The sequence below is a fragment of the Balaenoptera musculus genome, chromosome 1, assembly GCF_009873245.2.
Source record: "Balaenoptera musculus isolate JJ_BM4_2016_0621 chromosome 1, mBalMus1.pri.v3, whole genome shotgun sequence".
NCBI lineage: Eukaryota > Metazoa > Chordata > Mammalia > Artiodactyla > Balaenopteridae > Balaenoptera > Balaenoptera musculus.
The window spans coordinates 56,041,634-56,064,831 of NC_045785.1; the positions used below are offsets into that span (position 1 = coordinate 56,041,634).

The 23,198-nt window shown below is 39.7% G+C and overlaps 1 protein-coding gene across 4 annotated transcripts in view; it reads left to right on the forward strand.

Annotated features, from left to right (window-relative positions):
* The window catches only part of AK4 (adenylate kinase 4), a 75,010-nt gene that overhangs the window by 22,037 nt on the left and 29,775 nt on the right, over positions 1-23,198 (forward strand). For 3 of the 4 annotated variants that reach the window (XM_036859321.1, XM_036859341.1, XM_036859351.1), the window contains exon 3: positions 13,071-13,190. The exons of the other annotated variant lie outside the window; for it this stretch is intronic. In XM_036859321.1, coding sequence (XP_036715216.1) covers positions 13,071-13,190 — 120 coding nt within the window. The remainder of the gene's footprint in view (positions 1-13,070; positions 13,191-23,198) is intronic. 4 annotated transcript variants of the gene reach the window in all.

Consider the following 23,198-nt stretch of genomic DNA (forward strand, 5'->3'; position numbering starts at 1 on the left):
CCAGGGAATTCAGCACTTTCGGGCATGTAAGATACAGGCTCTGGGAACACATCGCCTGGGAAGCTAAAATACTTCGTATCTCCATTTCTTCAACTATAAACCAAGGATAATAATGGTACTACGTCTGGGACTTCCCTGGAAGTCCAGTGGTTAGCACTCTGCACTTCCACTGCAGGGGGCACGGGTTCAGTCCCTGGTGGGGGAACTAAGATCCCACATGCTGTGCGGTGTGGCCAAAAAAAAAAAAAAAATGGTACTACGTCTTAGCCTTGTTGTAAAAATCAAATGAGATAATGCATATAAGTGGTTTGAGTAGGGCTTGGCCCAGTGTTAAATTTTTTAATGTGACGCATAATAAGGTTGAAATAAATTTCCAGGCCCAAGACAGAACTGCTTCTGCTTGGTGTGCCACACCAGCAAACCGAAACTTAGATAAGTTTCATGTCCATGTCAGTGTTCTGCTTGACCATAAACGTGGTACATCCAGTCAGCTAGTCCCCAAATGCCAAGCCAGCTCTAGGTCTTCTCACCCTAAACCAGATCGACTGACGATCTGGCCCCAGCCAATCAGATATCTTTTTCTTGTCTCTTCCTTGTTCTTTATTCTTTATCCTATAAAGGGCTTCCTGCCTTCTGCCCCATCTTGCAGTTCTCTGAAAGGAGACTGTCTACTTCATGAAGTGTTTAAAGTTTGTTTGTATCACCTAAATTGTCATCTTTAATCATTTTTTTTAACAGTAGGAATTAGTAGAACCTTGCAATTAACTATATACCTACAAATACATAAAATGACATACATTTAAAAAATTTGTAATATTCTCCCTTTTTGGGTACAAAACACTTTTTTTTTTTTTTTAATACTGGAATACATATCTGTATCTTTTTTAAAATTAATTAATTTATTTTTATTTTTGCCTGTGTTGGGTCTTCATTTCTGTGCGAGGGCTTTCTCTAGTTGTGGCAAGCGGGGGCCACTCTTCATCGCGGTGCGCGGGCCTCTCACTATCACGGCCTCTCTTGTTGCGGAGCACAGGCTCCAGACGCGCAGGCTCAGCAGTTGTGGCTCACGGGCCTAGTTGCTCCGCGGCATGTGGGATCTTCCCAGACCAGGGCTCGAACCCGTGTCCCCTGCACTGGCAGGCAGACTCTCAACCACTGCGCCACCAGGGAAGCCCCAACACTTTTTAATTTCAAAACCAGAATTGTGATACTGACAGCAGTTTGACAACCACTGGTCCAGCACTTAATAAGTGTTTAATGACTGTTGCCTCTGGTATTTTCCCCCATTACACTCTATCTATCTGTCTGTCTATCTGTCTGTCTTATCTATCTATCTATTTTAAATTGACCTGCTTTTATTTTATTCATTTATTTTTATGGATAGTTGGCATACAACATTTTATTTTTATTTATAGTTGGCATACAACATTATATTAGTTTCAGATGTACAACATAATGATATTTGTGTATCTTATGAAAAGATCACAGTAAGTCTAGTTAACATCTGTCACATAGTTAACAGAATTAATTTTGTTAATTCTCATCTCTCTCGTGATGAGAACTTTTAAAATCTACTCTCTTAGCAACTTTTCAATATGCAGTACAGTATTATCAACTGTGGCTGCCATGCCGTACATTACATTTCCCATGACTGACTTATTTTACAACTGGAAGTTTATACCTTTTGACCCCCGTTACCCATTTTACACATCCCTCACCCCCTTCCTCTGGCAACCACCTGTCTGTTCTCTGTGTCCATGAGCTTGTTGGTTTTCTTTGTTGTTTTTTGTTTTAGGTTCCACATATAAGAGAGAGCATATGGTATCTGTCTTTCTCTGACTTCCTTCTCTACTTTTATTTACTTATTTATTTAATTTTTGGCTGTGTTGGGTCTTAGTTGCGGCATGTGGGACCTTCGTTGCAACACGCGGGCTTCTCTCGTTGTGGCACGTGGGCTCAGTAGTTGCGGTGCGCGGGCTCTCTAGTTGTGGCTCAGGTGTTCAGCAGTTGCTGCGCGCACAGGCTTAGTTGCCCCGCGGCATGTGGGATCTTAGTTCCTGGAACAGGGATTGAACCTGTATCCCCTTTATTGGAAGATGGATTCTTAACCACTGGACCACCAGCGAAGTCCCTGTCTGACTTATTTCACTTAGCATGTTGCCCTGAAGGTCTATCCATGTTGTGGCAGATGGCAAGATTTCCTTCTTTGTTATGGCTGAGTAATATTCCGCTGTGTGTGTGTGTGTGTGTCTGTGTGTATATGAGTGTGTGTGTATGTATGTATGTAAGTATGTATTTCTCTCTCACATTTCCTTTATCCACTCATCAACTTATGGACCTTTAGGTTGTTTCCATATCTTGGCTATTGAACTGTAGTGAACATGGGGCTACATAAGTCTTTTCGAGTAGGTGTTTTCATTTTCTTTGGATAAATACCCAGAGTGGAATTGCTGGATCCTATGGTAGTTCTATTTTTGATGGTTTGCAGAACCTCCGTACTGTTTTTCATATGACTGCCCTCTGGTATTATTATTATTGTTGTTGTTGTTGTTGTCCTTGCTGGTGTTAAAGGATGATTGCATGTCGGCCTTCTCAGTGGACCATATGACCCCACTGGGAGCCCTGGCGAAAAGAGTGGTAGCATCAGCTGTTTCCCTCCTTCTCTTTCCCTTTGTTCGCAGGACTCTCTCCTACCAGCCGTGGGAGGCTGGGGAACGTGTACCTCTTCGGTGTTCTTGGAGTAGTGCTTGACCAGAATATTGCCGGAAAGCTATGACAGAGGGAGGGAAAAAGGGAGGGAGGCAGGGAGAGAGAGAAAAAAGTCCCCCGTGGGCAGCAGTAGCAGTCCATTCTGTCGGAGCAGATGGCACTGGAGGAAACAGCAGCTTCCCTTGTACAGGTCTGCAGCCAAGATCCTGCCCAGAGAGGCAGCCGACAAGACGCCTGGTACAGCCAGATCCACACCGGGATCTTCTGCAGTGGGAAGGAGTTCCTTTCATGTTGCTTTAAAAGTGAAATTCCTCCCTGTCCTCTGAATGGGGCTAGTAGTTGGGTTGTGATAAGGTTACAGGGGAGTTGAGAAAATCCAGAGAGCTTGTAAGGTTTGAAGTATGATCCTACTCCTTGGAGCTGAAAGTTCCCGGTATGGTGGATGCCAAGGCAGACTTGCAGAACTCGAGCTTGAGGAGATGGTTAAATGCTCTGGGTCTAAAACTCATCTTTGATTTTGGTAAACCTTGTGGATTACTATTTTTTTTTTTTTAATTTATTTATTTATTTTTGGCTGCATTGGGTCTTCATTGTTGTGCACGGGCTTTCTCTTGTTGCAGAGCACAGGCTCTAGGTGCATGGGCTTCAGTAGCTGTGGCTCATGGGCTCCAGAGCACAGGCTCAGTAGTTGTGGCACATGGGCTTAGCCGCTCCACGGCATGTGGGATCTTCCCAGACCAGGACTCGAACCCATGTTCCCTGCATTAGCAGGCGGATTCTTAACCACTGTGCCACCAGGGAAGTCCCGTGGATTACTATTACTTGCCTTTCCCCATTTGTTCCCTTGCCCAGATTCTGTTGCCTTCATCCCAGTCTGCTTTTTCTCCTTTGCTGCTTATGTAAGGCAGCATGTGGTCCTTCTCCAGATGTTCGTGGTGTGTCTATAAATGCATGTGTTCCTATTCTAGGCCAAGAAAATATTCCCGACATAGGACATCCAAATTTTTTTTGGCTTAATGAAATTCCAGTATCTTTTTCTTTTCATGACTTATTTAAAGTCTTAAAATGAAGTTACTGTACAATTTTATTCTTTGAATCTGTGTGTGTGTTGGGGGGGGGGCGGTCACATAATTGATCTGCTAGTGGGATGAGAAAGCTTAAGGGTATTCCTTGTGCTTAGATATTGGATCACCTTCCTTCTCAGTAATGCTAGCCCCTACCCTATCCAAAGTCATGGCTTTTGTCCATGCATATTTTTATCTTGGCTATTACAGAAACACACCCACTGCCAACACATTTCTGGACCTAGGGTACAAAATTAGACTAAGTGAATGTAAATATCCAGTCTGGCTAGAGAGGAAAAAAGCAAAGAGGCCAAACAAAGCATTGGACCTTATTCCCAGGCAGACTGTCACGCCTGAGTTCTGGTCCGGATGCCACTCCTCACATCTAGAATGGGTGTAATGATCAGCGCCTTAGCTGCCCATGAAGGCAGGGAGAGACTCTCAGTCTCTGGGGTCCCTGTCCTTACCTCAGAGGTAGAGTCTTGGTGGTTGAAAGGATCCTGCTGTGGTTTCAGGCGTACTGAGAAGCCAGCCCTCTAAGCCAAAAGCCAGGTACAGGAAATTGAAATTCCACCTCTGAGATGACAGAGGAAGAGTCCACCTCCCTCACGCAGATGAGGAAACTTGAGGCTTCGATAAGTGAAGGACATTGATGTGTTCAGCCCTGTGGGCAGAGACTTGGAGGCAAGCTTCAGATCAAGACTCCAGATTCCCAGCCTGGTGGTAATTCATTGTAGCGTATTGGCTCTTTGCCTCATTATGAAGCCATTACAGTGTTTTTGAAAGGGTATTGTCCCTTGATAAAAATGCAGATATCAAGAGTAAATAAACTGTATGATCTCACTTATTTGGAATCTAAAAAACACACAAAACAAAACCTTGAGCTCACAGATACAGAGAACAGATTGGTGGTCAACAGATTGGTGGTCGCCAGAGGCAGGGGCTTTGGGGGATCAAAAGGTCAGTTATAAGAGTCCTGGGATATCATGTGTAACATGGCGGCTATAGTTAATAAAACTGTATTACGTATTTGAATGTTGCTAAGAGAATATATCTTAAAAGTTCTCATCATAAGAAAAAAAGTTTGGGGACTTCCCTGGCCGTCCAGTGGTTAAGACTCTGTGCTTCCACTGCAGGGGGTGCGGATTCGATCCATTCGTCAGGGAACTAAAATCCCACATGCTGTGTGGTGCAGCCGAAAGAAAAAAAAGAAAAAAAAAAGTTTGTAACTATGTATGGTGACAGATGTTAACTAGACTGATGGTGGTGATCATTTCAAAATATATGTGAATATCACATCATTATGTTGTAGGCCTGAAACCGATGTAATGTTATATGGGAGTCATATCTCGATAGAAAAAAAGAAATCACATTACAGATTCTTTCATTTTAATCTCAGAATTAGTGGTAAAGAGATAAACATTTGTACTTTACATAAATTTGGGTTCAAATCTAAAAAGAAAAAGACATTTTTTTACTGTTAACATCCTTTTGACGTAGGGAGTGATTGATTATATAGATCACGGATTTAAATAATTTTTCGCTGCAATTTCCTTTGGTTAGAACACAAATAGTAATTGACCCCATGATGAGCTAAATTTTTTACCCTGAGACTGAATGGCAGAGGAACGGTTTTGAAGACAGGTGTGGTTCATGTGAAATCAGGAGAGACGAGGTCAGTGACTTGATCCTGTTGGGCATCTTAGTCTGATGATGTCCAAAGGGACAAAGAACAAATAGGATTTAAGTCTTTATAGTTTCAAGGTTTTGCATTATTTTACAATAAATAAGTTATAAATTTATCTCAGGTACCTTCTTTTTAAATTTTATTTATTTTATTTTATTATTATTACAGGTTTTTTTGGCTGCTTCGGGTCTTCGTTGCGGCTCAGGCGCTTCTCTTTAGTTGCGGCATGCGGGTGTTCTCTCTCTAGTTGTGTCGCGCCGGCTCCAGGGCGCGTGGGCTCTGTAGTTTGTGGCACATGGGCTCGCTCATTGAGGCGTGCGAGCTCAGTAGTTGTGGTGCGTGGGCTTAGTTGCCCCGTGTCATGTGGGATCTTAGTTCCCCGACCAGGGATCGAACCTGCATCCCCTGCATTGGAAGGCGGATTCTTTACCACTGGACCACCAGGGAAGTCCCAGAGCATACACTTTTTAATAATTATGTTCATGAGTCTGTCCCCACTGTTCATTCTTGGAGGTGTTCTTATATTTGTATCTCTTGTGCCTTGCGTGTAGTAGATGCACAGAAAATTTTGGTTAGATAAGTGGCATGTTCCTGGGGAAGAGAGTTTTCACCTGTGGTTCTGAGTAATTGGAGTGACTCTCATACACTAGGGGTAAAATGGGAGGTCTCTGGTAGGATGCTGGCAGGGTCATTGCACAGCTGGTTGGAGGCCCATGCCACAAAACACCCTTGTCATTGTTGTCCTTATGCTGGCACTTTCTGGGCTAGTTATTGAAAAAAGTATTTGACAAAGAAAGACAAAAGACAGATATATTCAAATAAAATAAAAAGACCTCATTGCCTTTGCTTAAAGTATTAATAGTAGTTGAGGTTTGGTTTCAAGAGACTTCCATTCCAGTAGTGGATTTTACCTGACTAAAGTTGATTATCTTTCTTAATCTCCACCTTTGTTAAAACAAATCTTTTTGTCTCCAGTGTCAAGAGATTAAGGGAGCCTGGTTGACTTTCTGTAACTCTGGACTAGGATTTTAGGGGTAACTCTTCAGTGGTCAAAGGTGAATTAGCTGGCAGGTTGAATATTTGACCAAATACTCTCATTTAGTTTGTGACCAATAGCCTATTTCTGTTTCAAAATATATTTATATGGAATTTTATTGGCAACGTAAGAGCTTGTATAAGTATAACTTAATGTGATAATTACCGACTGTTTAATTTTTTTGCCTGACAGAGTAAAATTCCATAAAATTTTGCTATTGAAAGCTTTCTGTGGCTGGCACCTGACCCCAGTGTTTAGGTTCTGAGCTCTGGGACAGGCCTCCTCTGAGGTTGGCACAGGGCCTGGCACATGGTAGATGCTGAATAAATATCAACTGAGTGAGTATTAAGTGGATTCAGAGAGTATTTAAACCATAAAACCAACCACATCCCATATTCTCCAGTTTCCCCTTAGCGAACAGTGTTTACCATCTCCCCCCACCGCCCCAGTTCAGTAATCTTGTCTTTCACATTTTGGATCTTTATGCATTTATTTCTTTTTGGAAGTCATTCAGTCTCTGGAATGTTTGAGCTGGCAGTTGTGAATATTTAGGGTGGCTATAGAATGGATTTTGTGCCACCTACATATCTGTGAGTGTTTTCTCATGGTTTTTCTAAAGAAATGTTATTTGCTTAGTGGCTCTCCTAGTTATTTAGACAAAGGTTTTTTTTTTTTTCTTTCTTTCTTTTTTATAAATTTATTTTATATTTGGGTCTTTGTTGCTGCATACAGGCTTTCTCTAGTTGCGGCGAGTGGGGGCTACTCTTCTTTGTTGTGCACGGGCTTCTCACTGTGGTGGCTTCTCTTGTTGCGGAGCACGGGCTCTAGGCACGCGGGCTTCAGTAGTTGTGGCACGTGGGCTCAGTAGTTGTGGCACGTGGGCTCAGTAGTTGTGGCTCGTGGGCTCTAGAGCACAGGTTCAGTAGTTGTGGCGTACGGGCTTAGTTGCTCTGTGGCATGTGGGATCTTCCCGGGCCAGGGATCGAACCCATGTCCCCTACAATGGCAGATGGATTCTTAACCACTGCACCACCAGGGAAGTCCCGGTATTTTCTTTTTAATCAAGATAATTCAAATCGTGTGCCCAAAATCCTCCCCTTTTAGCAGTGGACGGTGTTTTGCCATATTTGCTGCCCAGAATACAATGATCTATGTCAGTCTGTTAAGTGAATATGGACAACTTTAATGTGAAAGAACTGAGGTCAATAAAAATATCTTCCATAGCCTGGAAGCCTGACTTTTGGAGAAATGACCAATTTAATAGGTACTTAAGTTCTGTGTTATCTTAAATTTTTCTACTTGGTATTATTTTAAATATGCAACTTAATAGGTAGTGTTAAATTCTGAAAACTTATATGTTGTCTGATCTGGCTAGAAATTGAAAATATATATTTCTCAAGGTAACCAAGGTCATGTCTATTTTAATTTATATTTAGTAGTAATTAAATGGAATAGGTTTTTAAGATGCATTGCTACAAAATTTATATTGTAAAAGTGGTGGAACATTGATTTTCTTCTAATACATTTAACATTGACAATGGTAATATATATCTATACATATACATACATAATTCTATAATACATACCATTTTGTAATCTGACACTTTTCCTTTCTGAAGAAAGTTTTTCCAAATGTGGCCTTAATCACTGGTGTTCTGGTCAATCTCATAAACACATGATTAGTTTTATTTTTATTTTTTAGTTGTTGTGACACTTAAGAAATGCAAAGCTGTTGGCCTTTTTTTGAGTTACTCTTAATTTACTAAGTTTATTTTTGAAACCTTCCTGGTGGTTTATGGTTTATTATTCTAGTGAGTGTGTGTGTGTGTGTGTGTGTGTGTGCATGTGCACATATGTATACACACTAAGGATGCAAAAGCAGTGTAAGACAACGTATGTGTATGTACAGCCTTTCTTTGGAATACTGCTTGAGGAGTTGGAGCAGGTATGTGTTTTATCCAAACATGCTGGCATTAGCGTTTAATGATACTGCTTTCTCCTCCAAGCAAACTGACAAGGGCAGATGAAGGTCCTGTTTTCTGGAATGGGCTTGTCTTCTGACTAGTGTTTTATTTCAGATTACTGTTGTAGTGAAGTCTTCATTCAGATGTAGATACGTTAAGTCCATTTTGCTCTGGCTGCTGTTGCCTTTTCCTGGTTTTTAGGGGGGGTGGGGTGTGGAGCGAGAGACATGGAGCAAGTTTGATTTTGTATCAGATTGGAGGGCATGCTGTCTGTCTTGCTCCAGAGAAGAGCCCAGGCTGCCAAAAATGGGAAAAGATGCTGCTTAGATCTTTCTCTTCACTAGTAAATTGGATTAAGATGGTTCTGGAAGTCTTCCACAGAGTTATTTTGAACTTGGAGTTGCACAGTCTCCGTTGGGTTAGCTAAAGGTACTCTCAAGGGCCAGAAGGTCTTCTAATGTTGCCTCTGCTTTGGATCAGGCCTGTTTGTGCTTGGATTATTGTCACAGCCTCCTTGGCTTTCACCACTCCAGCCCTGTCCAAATTTCACATCGCCGTGGGCATTGACTTGTGTAGTCACACAAGGCCCTGCACTTAGTGCAATGCTCTGCTGTTGCCATCTAGACATTTTTAGTTTCTGAACAAGGAGACTCCATGTTTTCATTTTGCGCTGGGCCCTGCAAATTAAATAGTTGGTTTTAGCTGTGGGAATGGCATTTCTGGAACTACCCATTTTTCCTTTAGTCCCTCGAAGCCCATGCTGCTTAACCTACCTGTCTAGCTCTCTCTCATGGCGTGGTTTTGTCAGATGTCACTAATTGAAGTTCCTCCAAGTATGCCAAGCAGCCCCATGCCTCTGCAACATTGGGTCCTGGTGTTTCCTTCTCCCCATTTTCCCTCCCTGACCTCATTCATTGCTATTCATGGTTTGAAAGGCTGAGGAAATAAGACTGAGCTATGAAACCCTACATGGCCATCTCACCTAGTTAGTACTGATCACACTTTGTCTATATTTCCCTTGAAAAAGTTGATACCTGGCAAAGTTGACCTATCTATGATCTTGGGGAAATGGTTCTGTAATAACTGTATAGGAAGATCAGATTGATTTTTGCCAGGGGAAAAGAATTCTCTGTAATCTTCAGTGTATTCATTCATTCATGCAACAAAATTTTATGGAGTTATCTATACATGCCAGATTATATTCTAAGCACTGAGGATATGGCAGTGAGCAAAGTAGTATTATTTTTTCAATGAACTAATAACAATATTCTAGTGGGGGAGGACAGAAATTGAATTCACAAATACATCAGTATATAATATGTAAAGTCTGTAGTTCTAGAAAATAATGCACAGTAGGATAAGAGAGTAGAGGGTGATAGGGGTGTGTGTTTGTGCTTGTGCTGTGTAGATAGGGTGGGAAGCCCATTTTGAGGTGATACTTAATCAGAGACCTGGATGCAATGAGGGCTTGACCCATATGAAATTCTGGGGGAGAGAGTGTTCCTGGCAGAGGAAAGAACAAATGCAAAGGTCCTGGCGAGGGCACATGCTTATGATCTTCAGGAAAGTGCAAGGAGGCTGTTGTGTCTGGACTAGGATGGGCAATGAGGAGAGAAGAACCCTATATATATATATACTATGTTTTTTCTCTATACATAGATACCTAGGATAAAGTAATTTTGATAAAGTAATTTTATGGTAAAGTAATTTATAAATTAGGCACAGTAAGAGATTAACAACAATAATTAATAAAATAGAACAATTATAACAATATACTGTACTAAAAGTTACGTGAATTTGGTCTCTCAGAATATCTTTTTGTACAAATTTAATGCTTTTTTCATCTTAACTAAGCCCTTATCATGCACTGTGTTCATAACTTTCGCAGTTTGAGGTTCAGCAGCAAAACTGGCATGAATTTCTTTTTCCTTCTTTGCAATTCCCCGGATAGATTTGTTCTTACCATATACCTTAGCAGCCTCAGCATACAATGTTTTTCCTTCCTCCTTAAGTCGAACTTTTACCTTTTCACTTTAAAGAAGCACTTTATGGCTTCTCTTTGGCACATCCAAATGGCCAGCATCGCTACTCTTGCACCTTGTGTCATTATTATGTAAAATATGGTCACTTGAAGGTACTGAGACAGTTGATCTGATTACCAAGACTGCTACTAAGTGACTAAAAGGTGGGATACTCTGGACCAAGGGTTGATTCGCATCCCAGGCGGGACGGAGTAGGACGGCAAGAGATTTCATCATGCTACTCAGAACGGCACCCGATTTAAAACGAGTTTCTTATTTCTGGAATTTTCCATTTAATATTTTCAGACCGTGGTTGACCTTGGGTAACTGAATCCAAGAAAACTGCGGATAATGGGGGACTCCATTACTGACAAGGCAAGAAACACTAGGGCAAGAGCAGAGTGGGAGGGGAATGTTGATTTTGGACAGTATAAGTTTGAGGTGTCAGTGGAAGCCATTTAGGAAAGTCAGGGGATAATCAGAGGCCTTAGACGTATCATTTTTGATACTGTTCTTCATTAAATTACTGAATTCAGATATATCCTAATACCATAAATCCTCCAACTGAAGGGACCTAAAACATGAATTAAGCCCAATCCCCAGTCCAGTTTTCCAAATCTCTCTATAATATCCCTTGCTGGGCAGTCTCCATTCAAACATTTCCTTAGTCAACTTTTCCTGTCCATTTATAATTCCTACTACTAGTCCTAATTCTAAGCCCTGAGGATTAAATAAGTTAATGCCTTTTCCATGTGTCAAGTATCAGGTTACGGGTAAATTGTTGTCATGTCCTTCTCTGGTTCTTCTCTTTTCCAAACAAGACAATCCCTACCCATTACTGTTTCCTCATGGGATATTTGCAGCCAGTTCACATCTTGGTCTCTCACCTTGGAAGATGTGTGTTTGTTGTTTATATGTACCTTAAAGTTTGGTGGATGGGACTAAAAAACAGGGCTCTGGGGCTGGCCTGACCATTGCAGAGTAAACACCAAGCTTGTCAGTTACTCTGAGCATTCTGTCTGACAGTGATTTTTCAGATATAAAACATATATACCTTACAGGTATTACCGAAGAGAACTGAAAGCATGCATTCACACAAAAACTTGTACATTGCAGCATTATTCAAAATATCCAAAGAGTGAAAAAAAATAAGATATGTCCGTACAATGGAATCATAATATTCAGCCATGAAAATGAATGAAGTACTGAGAGGTGGTGCAACATGGATGCGTCTTGAAAACATTATGCTAAGTAAAGGACCCAGACGCAAAAAACCACATAGTGTGCTTCCATTTATGTGAAATGTGCAGAGTAGGCAAATCTATAGACAGAAAGTGGATTAGTAGAAGCCAGGGCCTAGAGGGAGGAGGGAATGGGGAGTGACTGCTAATAGGTACAAGGTTTCTTTCTGGGGTCATATAAATGTTCTGAAATTAGGTAGTGGTGATGGCTGCACAACACTGAGGAAGTGTTAAAAAACCACTGAATTGTACACTTTAAGATGGTGAATGTTATGGTGTGTGAATTATATCTCAGTAAAGCTGTCATTAAAAAATATGGGTATTACCTCCTGTCTAAAGTTGAGGATCTTAGGAATCAATGAAATAACACGTATAAGTGCCTGAGATAATATGTACTCTCAGTGAAGATTGCTATTGTTGCTCTTAAGGAAAGTAATACTGCTTAGAGATCAGTAACTGCAACTTTTAGTCACTGTTACACTTGTAGAATATTACCTGTTAAATCGTATGCAGTCAACAAATCCTTGTTGAATGAATGTGTTTTGTTCACATTCATGTTTCGCCACATATACGTTCTGTTTCTTGCACGTTACCGAATCCACATCATTGGGCCTAATTTTGGGATCCTTGTCCAGTGATGGGAACTCTTCACAGCCCACGTTTCAGTGGTGAAGTCAGAGTTGGGAGTATAGGCTCAGTCTGGGGAAGGAAGGGCTCTGCCTTAAATTCTAGGTGAAGGTGGAGGCTAAATGATTCTTGAGCTTTTTTGCCTAGTAATATAATTCTGCTATATGTTTTTATAAGAACTTAATTGGCCTGTCAAGAATGTGTTTCTTAATGGTTCATTATCAGATCCCTGGAGAGCAGAGGACTTCATCTTGGTTAAAAAAAGAAATTCAGTTCCTAGAAATTTAGCAGATTTAAACTGCTAATTTGTTCTCCTGAACCCAACTTATAATTTCCACATATAAGAAATTGTTATTTTAAATTATGATATGAGCATTTTTTTCTTTGAAAAAAAATTTAAAATTCACATCTTTTTATGAACTTGGCATTCCACTAATAACACTGCGTTGCTTCTACAACTGCGTCAGCAAGGTGCCATCTGCTTATCCTGAGGCTCATGAAAAGAAATAAACCGGTTGATGTTTGTGTCATCCAGCATTCTTTCTAGAAGAGCAGTGGAAAATTTTTCCTTTGGTCTCTAAGGAATGGTTGTGCCTCTCAGCTTCCCCGTGCCATCAGGGAGAAATGAGAAAGAAGGCAAAACCGTCAGAAAAGAGTTTGTAAGTTTTTTTTTTTTTTTGAAGCTTCTTTTTTGAGAGTGTCTTTTTCCTGTCTTTAATAGAAGTTGGTGATATGGCAAAGCAGTACATAGAGAAAAGTCTTTTGGTTCCAGATCACGTGATCACACGCCTCATGCTGTCAGAGCTGGAGAACAGGCGCGGCCAGCACTGGCTACTGGATGGTGAGTTGAACGTGTGGGTCCGCTGGACCTCTGCCAATAGCGGGTCGTGGTCTCCTTGCACACTCCCGTAATTTCTTACAGGTTGCAAAATGCCCTTTTCCCCTAAACGTTCCGTCATCTATTTAGACATATTCCAGTTTGGCAACGTGATAGAAACCTCACGTGGTGAAGCCTTTTAATTCCTCTGTCTGCAGACCACCATCCCTAGAGCCATCAGCTTGAAGCAAACCTTCACTGAATTCCTGTTATTGTTCCAGTTTTGATCGTGCCTTTGTTTCCATGACTGAGTCGTCATAAGTATGACTCATCTTAAATCAGAGGTTCTTTCATTCAAAATAGGCCACATAAATTAAAAGCATTAGTTATCATTTTTTACCTGTCAGATTAAAAAAGATCGAAAATCTGAAAACCTTTTATGGAGAGTATAGGAAGTAAGTATTCTTGAGAGTATAAAATGGGCAACCTTTGGAGGGCAGTTTAGCAGTCTTTATATTTTTTGATTCAGCAATTCCCTGCTTGATTTCTTGCCTAAAGATGTATGTTAAAGGATGTTTGTTTTCAGTGTTATTTGTAAATAGCAAGACACTGGTAACAACCTATCTATCTATCATAGGGTTGCCTTAAATTTTGGTATGTCCATTAACCAAATAATCTGTACCTCTGTGTTGATATGGATAGAGCTCTAAGATAAACTGCTGAGTGAAAAAAGCTAGTTGCAGTATAGTTAATATCATATACTATTATCTCTATAAAAATGGAGTGACAGTATAATATTACTATATATACTTACGAACATATACATAAGCTGTCTTTGGAAGGATATAAAAAACTGATACTAGTGGTTGGCTCTGGGTAAGGATTAGGGTTGGGAGAGAGATTTACCTTTCACTGCATATACCCATTCCTATTGTTTGATTTTTAATATTTAAATGATACATAGGCCTGATTTTTAAAAAAAAACTCAGACGAATATCATATGATATCACTTATATGTGGGGCCAAAAAAATGATACAACATCAACTTACTTACAAAACAGAAATAGACCCACAGACATAGAAAACAAACTTATGGTTACCAAAGGGGATAGCAGTGGGGAGGAGATAAATTAGGAGTTTGGGATTAACATATACACACTACTATATGTAAAATACGTAAACAACGTGGACCTACTGTATAGCACAGGGAACTATATTCAATATCTTGTATTAACCTATAATGGAAAAGAATATGAAAAAGTATATATATTCAGTTATACATATAACTGAATCACTTTGCTGTATACTTGAAACTAACACAACATTGTAAATTAACTATACTTCAATTTTATAAAAATGGTTAAGAAAACTCAGTCATTCCTATGATACTTAACCCAGGAAGATGCATACAGATGCTCACACACAAAATACTGCACAGTTTTGTACTTGAGGGAGCTGGAATTAAGGATCATCTACTTTTAAGTTTTACCAGTATAAATCTTTTCATTTATTAAAGGAAAAAAATGGACTGGATGGATTATTTGTGTTACTCTTTAATAGCGGGAGTCCTTGGCAATGAAAATCAGAGCTTGATGAATATACTGCTTTCTAGGTACAGAAAGGGTAGTGAGATTTATATATAAGAAACTTCTTTCCATTGCAGAGTAGTTTTCCTTTAGTTCACACAATGCACTTTTTCCTATCTCAGCAAGTTGCGACAGCTGAAACTTTGATGTTTGCCAGCCACAGAGAAGCCAGAGTGAATTGTCCTACATTTTAACTATCAGATTGCCTATATTTCTCCTAAAGTCTGGAGCCATAAATCTCCATAATGACCAACATGTGGTAGAGTGTTTATTCTATACTGGTGTTTCTCAAAGTGTGTAGTGTGCAGTGTTAGTGATGGCTAGACAAAAAAAACAGACTTTGTTGTTAAATGTGTTTAGAAAATGTCAATTTAAATATTAAAAGTTGCTTGAGTTTACTGAGCACTTACTGTATGCCAAGTATTGTTCTGAACATTTGATATTTATTATCTCATTCAATTCCTACAATAACCATATCAAGGTAGAGACTGTTATTTCCATTTATTGATGAGAAAACAGAAGCAAAGTAAGGTTCACTTGCCTAGCCAAAGTTAGTAAGTCCAAAGTTAACCAATTTCTTAGGACTTTAATGAACCTTTAATATGATAATGTGATTTAACTCTTCATAGAAGGAAATGTCACGAGGCGTTTTCTGAATGTATATGACCATAGAATCTCCTACCCTACCTATAACCTCTGGGATTTGTTCTATGGTCCATTCTTTGTGAACTCTACTATTCAACATTTATTCTTCACTTTGGAGGTATTCTGAAAAGTTGACTATAGAGTAGATCATATCTTTCTAGAATGCCTTCCATTTAAAAAAATCAGGACCTATGTTCTCATGGGGCTGGAGGGAACCAAGAGACTGAACTGAAAACTTTTGTCAAGAGAAAGGCTATAATGGCTTGTGGAAGGCATGTATTTATCAGGCAGTAATGAATAAAGCTCCTACTGTGTGTCAGGCACTATCAGGTGCTGTTGACAAAATGACAAGACACTTTCTGTATTCTTACGGGACTTATATTACAGTAGGGGAGTCAGGTGTATAAAAAATTGACAGTATAATACAATCATATACATGTGGTACACTGAAGACACAAAGGAGAAAATTGTTGGTTCTATTGGTGGGAGGCAGGAGTGGAACAACTTTATGGAAAAAGAGATGAATAGAGAGATGTCCTGCAGGTTGATGAATGGGGGTTGGGAAGAAGGATTTTTCCAGCAGAGGCCCAATGTGAACTGGGTAAGAGAGGAATGACTTAGCCTAGTGTTTTCCTGGGCCTGCAAACAGAGAGGCAGGGGAAATCCTGGGATGATGGACTTTGATTCTATACAAAGATGGTGGAACTGGAAATTTTTGGCTGTAGGGACCACCGAAGAGTTAAAAAGGGGAATAACATAGTCGGATGTATTTGTGTTTCAGAAAGACTATTCTGTTAGCAGCAGAGCTATTGGATGCTGGGGTAGGGGAGGAGGTGGTGACTAGAAGCTGAGTAAGAGATTGTTAGCACAATTGGACCAAGAGATGTTGAAGGCCTGAATTTAAGCATCAGCAGTGAGATGGCGAGGAGGCACCACTCCTGAAAGACTGCATTGAGGAGGAAGAATCGACAGGAGTGTGACTTATGTTAGGCACTGTAGCCCTGGGGTTTTCTTTGATCGCCTTCCCAGCTTTTGGAGTTTCTTGACTGTCATCACCTTCCCTACATTTCTCCAGCTATGTTAATTTCTCCAGACTCTAAATATTTAACTCAAAAAAGTTAGTCTCCCACTACTTCTTCTTATGTGGGTGTTTGCCGGGATTGATAAACTTTAGCTCTGCCACCACCTAACAGTAATTTCTCTAGTTTAAATTCTTTAATTGTAAGGCTTCTCACCTTATAAAATAAACTTGTGTAGTTTTAAGTAAACTTAACTGTTTTAAAAAAGGATCATCGGGCTTCCCTGGTGGCACAGTGGTTGAGAGTCTGCCTGCTAATGCAGGGGACACGGGTTCGAGCCCTGGTCCAGGAAGATCCCACATGCCACAGAGCAGCTAGGCCCGTGAGCCACAACTACTGAGCCTGCGCGTCTGGAGCTTGTGCTCTTCAACAAGAGAGGCCACGATAGTGAGAGGCCCGCGCACCGCGATGAAGAGTGGCCCCCGCTTGCTGCAACTAGAGAAAGCCCTCGCACAGAAACGAAGACCTAACACAGCCAAAAAAAAAAAAATAAATAAATAAATTAAAAAAAAAAAAAAAAAAGATCATCATCTATGTTAAACTCCTTTGGGAAGGTGGTTAGTATAATAACCACTAATCCCAGTTAGAACCAGACTACCCCCTTTGAATCCCAGCTCTGCCATTGTCAGTGCCCTTGGGCAAGTTACCCGTAGGTCTCTGCATTTTTTTCCTCATGGAAAACAGAGATTACGAAAAGGATGAAGTAAGTGAATATACGGAAAGTGCTTATATTTGCCATATAGTAAGTGCTTTGTGAGATTGTGTGATTTGTTGTACATAAGGTACAGGTCATGAATTTTTGTTTTTAGGTTACTACATGAAGTGGTAAGTTCAAAAATAGTTTAAAAAATATTCAGCCACGTGAAGTTGGAAAAGTCAGCTTCAGTTGTGAAATGTTTTATGTATCTTTTCACCGCTTTGTTTTGCTATAACTTCCTCTCGGTGAGTAACTGAAGTTCTTTTACATCATAGGCCTGTTTTTAGTAAAGGACGTCAGTCTCCTAACTGATTTAGTTTGTATCTTTCTAAACACATCTGGTCACGGTTTCGGTTGTGATTTTTCTTTAAAGCTCTGGAATAAATCCATTTGGCAAAGTGAGGACCATCAAGAATGCTAAGTTCTGTGTTCAGTTTGAAACTCCTTATGTTCCAGGGCACGTGTTCTGCGGAGGACGTGCTTATGGAGTGTGCTAAAGGTGATTGTATGTGGAAAGGTCAAGAAAAGAATTCTGGATGACAGATGACTCATCATCTTGGTCCATATGGCTGTAAACAGGCATCCTGCAAATGGTGGGTGGAAACGCGTAGCATGGATGCAAACCAAGGGAACGCCAGGGGTGGCAGTGGATGGGCTTGGTGAGTTCTCTGTGGTTTGGTCAGCTATGTCCTTGCTAAAAACAGTTCAGCACCACCTTGGCTTCACAGTGTGCTTTTTAGTTGGATAAGAAACACTCTTTTATGTGTTAATATGTGTATATAAGTGTGGTTTTTCCCCTCTTTTTTTCTTTTTCTTTCTTTAATTTCTTTAGACGTTTAATGTGTGAGAGCAGTTTTCTGAAAATAATTTTAATTTTTAAGACAAATATTCAACCAGAGGAATGTCATACACAAGCCTTCTAATTTTGCTATGATGGTTTTGTTTTGTTTGTTTTTTGTTTTTTAAAGAGGGTGTTTACTGCTTACTAGGTGATCTTAAGGTGAAGTAACTAGGGAACAATAACCAGCTCTTATAAATAACCAGCTCAAATACAAATTCTTCACTTTATAAAAAGCAGCTGGCAGTGAGATGGGGCCCGTAGGGAGGTGTGTTAGGCAGTAGATTTTTTTTTTTCGTTTCTAAACTTGGTTGCCGAAACCTGTGCATTTAAACAGTAACCTGCAAGTTCTCAGGCTCAGTCCCAATTTATCTCAAGATGTAACAGAATTGTCTGCCAGGTGACTTTAGGTGTCATCTAAATATTTAAATTTGTTGTCAAATTTCGGTTTGACAGAAAGCAATCTTAAATTTTGGAATTATAAGTGGAATATAATTTAAGCCTTTTCATTGGAGATAAAGGTAACTTTACAAGGAGAGTCATCATTCAGTCCATGGTTGTATATTCCATTTGATTCATTCTGAGCACTAGCTGGTGCTTTCTGTGGGTAATTCTGGGATTTATTTATTTATTTATTTTTAGCACAAGTCAGAGCCACTTCAGTGTGTGCAGTGTTTGTATGTGTTTGTTTTCCCTGAGAGGTGAATGATCTCAGACCTAAGATATTCCGGGATACATGCTCATTCAGAGCCCTTGGTATCCAAGTAAAAGGTGGATGCTGGGAAACCAAACTACAGATGCTGGAGCTACAGTATCTTGTCCTGGTTTTGCAAATGTGTTTTACCATACTGGACTGTACATAACTGCTCTGACCTTATCCCCTTCATATTTTTCTTTCTTTTTTTTTTTTAAATTAATTAATTAATTAATTAATTTATTTTTGGCTGTGTTGGGTCTTCGTTTCTGTGACGGCTTTCTCTAGTTGTGGCAAGCGGGGGCCACTCTTCATCGCGGTGTGCGGGCCTCTCACTATCGTGGCCTCTCTTGTTGCGGAGCACAGGCTCCAGACGCGCAGGCTCCGTAGTTGTGGCTCACGGGCCTAGTTGCTCCGCGGCGTGTGGGATATTCCCAGACCAGGCCTCGAACCCGTGTCCCCTGCATTAGCAGGCAGATTCTCAACCACTGCGCCACCAGGGAAGCCCTATTTTTCTTTCTGAATCAGACCTCTGAATGGTTTTACATCCCACTGGGCAACATATGCCTACAGAAAAAAAGCTGACAATCCCGTGTCTTCTGAATCACATCTTTTAAGAAATGCCAAGGGCAATTTTTTTCTGTTGCCCTTGTGAATGTAGGGTATGTTTCAAAAGTAAAATGTATAATAGGTTTGTTTGGAAGGTCACTGAAGACATTCTCTTTGGAAAAAAAGAATCAGGCTTTCTTCTTGCGTGTGTGTGTGTGTGCACGTGTGTGTGTTTAAGAGGGTGATAGATTATTTTACTCATTTACCTTCAGATGTGTTTTTTTTTAATTTTTTTTTTTATTGAAGTATAGTTGATTTACAGTGCTGTGCCAATCTCAGCTGTACAGTAACATGACTCAGTTATACATGTATAGACATTCTTTTTTTTATATTCTTTTCCATTATGGTTTATCACAGGATATTTAATTTAGTTCCCTGTGTTATACAGTAAGAGTACCTTCAGATGTTTAGTCCTGAAAAATATTGTCAGATAACATTTGTGTCTTTGATCACTGTTAAGGCAATATGTATACTGTCATACCTTGAACAGAAGGTTTGAAGCACTTGGAGTGACTGCTAAAGAATGGAGAGTCATAGACTTGATGGAACTTTGCTGGGTACAGTGGCAGTGTTCATGCCTGCCAAGCATGGATTGAACAATTGTAATCTCTGCTGCCTCACCAGGCTCATCCTTCTTGACGCGCTCATATGTATAAGAATGAATATGAATATGAGAAAGATATGTATATGTACAGACACCAATACAGATATTAGAACTTAGCGTTTCAATAATAAACTGCTGAGAAATTTAACAAAATGTTAAATCTTCGTGAGGGTCATCTTTGGTTTAAATCACAGTATAAGAACTTTTTTTTTTTTTTAGACTTTTTATTGTATATTGGAGTATAGTTGATTAACAATGTGTTAGTTTCAGGTGTACAGCAAAGTGATTCAGTTATACATATACATGTATCTATTCTTTTTCAAATTCTTTTCCCATTTAGGTTATTACATAATATTGAGCAGAGTTCCTTGTGCTGTACAATAGGTTCTTGTTGGTTATCCATTTAAAATATAGCAGTGTGTACATGTCAATCCCAAACTCCCTAACTACCCCCCACCCCCGGAACCCTTCCCCCCGGTAACCATAAGTTCAGAGAACTTGGTTTTTATTCCATGACTCTTCCTTTGTTCGGTGTCCTTGGTGTCTGAATGAGCTCAGAGTATGTGACTGAAAAACATGGTAAAACTCTGGATCTCTTCTTCTTCATTTTGTTGGATTCTCTCCTGAGACCCTGTCCCTGTGTCCATTTCTGGTGGGTTTCTTCTGATTGATCTGAGCTGCTGCCCGAGGATGAGGAACAATCTTAATATAGTAGACAATCCTGACTTTGTTTAATTCGGTTTGTGTTTTCAGGGAATGACTAGATTTTAACATGTGAGCATTAAGGGCCATATGGGAACCATATGTATACAGATATTTGAACATATCCTAGAAAAACTTGGTTCAGAGTTCAAAATCAAATTGAGTATACATGATTTGTGTATCCCATCAATCCATCAGAGGAGGGAGTAGCACACTTCCTGACTTCATAGCCCAGGAGAAGCAAACACTGCATTAAACAATCACAGTGTAGGATCTTGGGAGCACCAGTGAAGGGGGTGAGAGGGGAGAGGTAGCACAGAGGAGAAAGTGACTGGCCCTCTCTTGGGGGCGAGGGAGGCAGCTATTAGGAAGGTTTCTGGGAGAAGGTGACACCAAGAGCAAAATTTGGAAAGTGAAAATAAAGCACATTCTAGATGGAGGGAACATCGTGTACAAAAGGTACAGAGGCATGAGAAAATAATCTAAAAAAGAGTGGATATATGTCTATGTATAACTGATTCACTTGGCTGTACAGCAGAAACTAACACATTGTAAATCAACTATACTCCAATAAAAATTAATTTTTAAAAAAAGGTATAGAGGCATGAAACAACAAGGTGTGTTCTGGAAACCACAAGTAGTTGGATAATCCTAGAGCTGAAAACATGAGCAGACGAGGCTGGAAAAGTGGATGGGGCCAAAAGTTAAACACTTCTTGAAATTCAAAAACAGGGAGTTGATTAAGTGTCAAAGTTAATATTATAAATGAGGTGGAAGGAAGTTAAAAATAAAATTTAAAACTGAGTTTGAAAGAGTGAATAATTTATATTTTAACTTTCCTTTTTTAAAAGTTAACTAAATTTAACAAATTTTAAATTCAGACATACTTTAGGTATTAAAGTATGGTTTCCCTGTATTTGAGCCTGTCTTATCATACACTTTCAGATGCACTTAGCTCATTTGCTAATGCTACTTACTTAGAAGTCTGTAAAGTAAGGCACAGGATGAAACTAATTTTAGATGTTAGGAGAGGCTGCTTAACCTAATTTATGAAGCAGGTATCTTGGGAATTGGATGAACTGAGAGAATTCATTGCAAAACTACATCCAAAGCATATGAGGTATACTTGGCTAGTTTAATAATAAAACAATTATTGTACACTTACTATGCACAAAGTTCCATACTAAGAGAACAGTTATGTGGTGGAAAAAGCATGGACTTAGGAGTCAGGCCTTATTAGCTTGTAGTCTTGAGCAAGCAAATTTACCTTTCCTGGTTTCTTTTTTTCTCATCTGTAAAATAGGAGTATGTATGTCGTAGTTTTGCAAGGATTGGCTAACAAATGTAAAACTTGTAGTGGAGTTCTGGAACACAGTAGGTGGTCAGATGTTAGATGTGTGTTCTTATTTTCAGTGTAAAGAAAATTTAATTGAAAATTATTATTAATGTAAATATATCCATAGACACTGATACAGATGTTAGAACTTAACATTTCAATAATAAACTGTTGAGAAACTTAACAAAAATATTGTCATTCTAATAAATAAGGATCATCATTTTTACCCCTCATTAAGTACACTTGGGTAAAGCCTAAGTGAATAAAATCAGCCATCTTCCATTAAACCTTACCTAGTAAATATAAAACAAAACAGGATAAAACTCTCTTGATTCTCCTATTACTAATATGAAAACTCTGATTTTGGAAAGAAGAACAAGTTGATTAGGGTTAAAAGTAGAAGGTGATGTGGAAAAATGCAGACAATTTATTTTATTTTATTTTATTTTTGGGCCGCGCTGTGTGGCTTGCGGGATCTTAGTTCCCCAACCAGGGATTGAACCCAGGCCCTCGGCAGTGAAAGCGCCAAGTCCTAACCACTGGACTGCCAGGGAATTCCCACAGACGATTTAACTTCACCTTTTTTATACTGTTTTTATAGAAATTATACATGATCACTATAAAACACTCAGGCCATATGGAAAAAGGCAAAGAAAGGCAACAAATTGCCTAAAATCCCACTTGCCAGAAATAACCAGGGTTAACAATTGCAAACCATCATTGTAGATACCTCTCCATGCACATATGCAGATAAAAATCTGTAAGAATGATATCATACTTTACATTCTTTAAAAAACGCAATTAATTTTACTCAAATTTAATATAGCAAAAGCTAAAGTGAACCCTAAGGAATTATCACTGAATTTCAGATAAAACTTTCATCACCAGGGATATTAATTCCTATGGGAGCCCCTTAAGAATATGAAAGATGGAACTTTCCTGGTGGCACAGTGGTTAAGAATCTGCCTACCAATGCAGGGGGACACGGGTTCGAGCCCTGGTCTGGGAAGATCACACATGCTGCGGAGCAACCAAGCCTGTGCGCCACAACTACTGAGCCTGCACTCTAGAGCCTGCGAGCCACAACTACTGAAGCCCGTGCGCCTAGAGCCCATGCTCCGCAACAGAAGAAGCCACCGCAATGAGAAGTACGCACACCGCAGCAAAGAGTAGCCCCCGCTCACCACCCACGTGCAGCAACGAAAACGCAATGCAGCCAAAAATAAATAAAATAAAATAAAT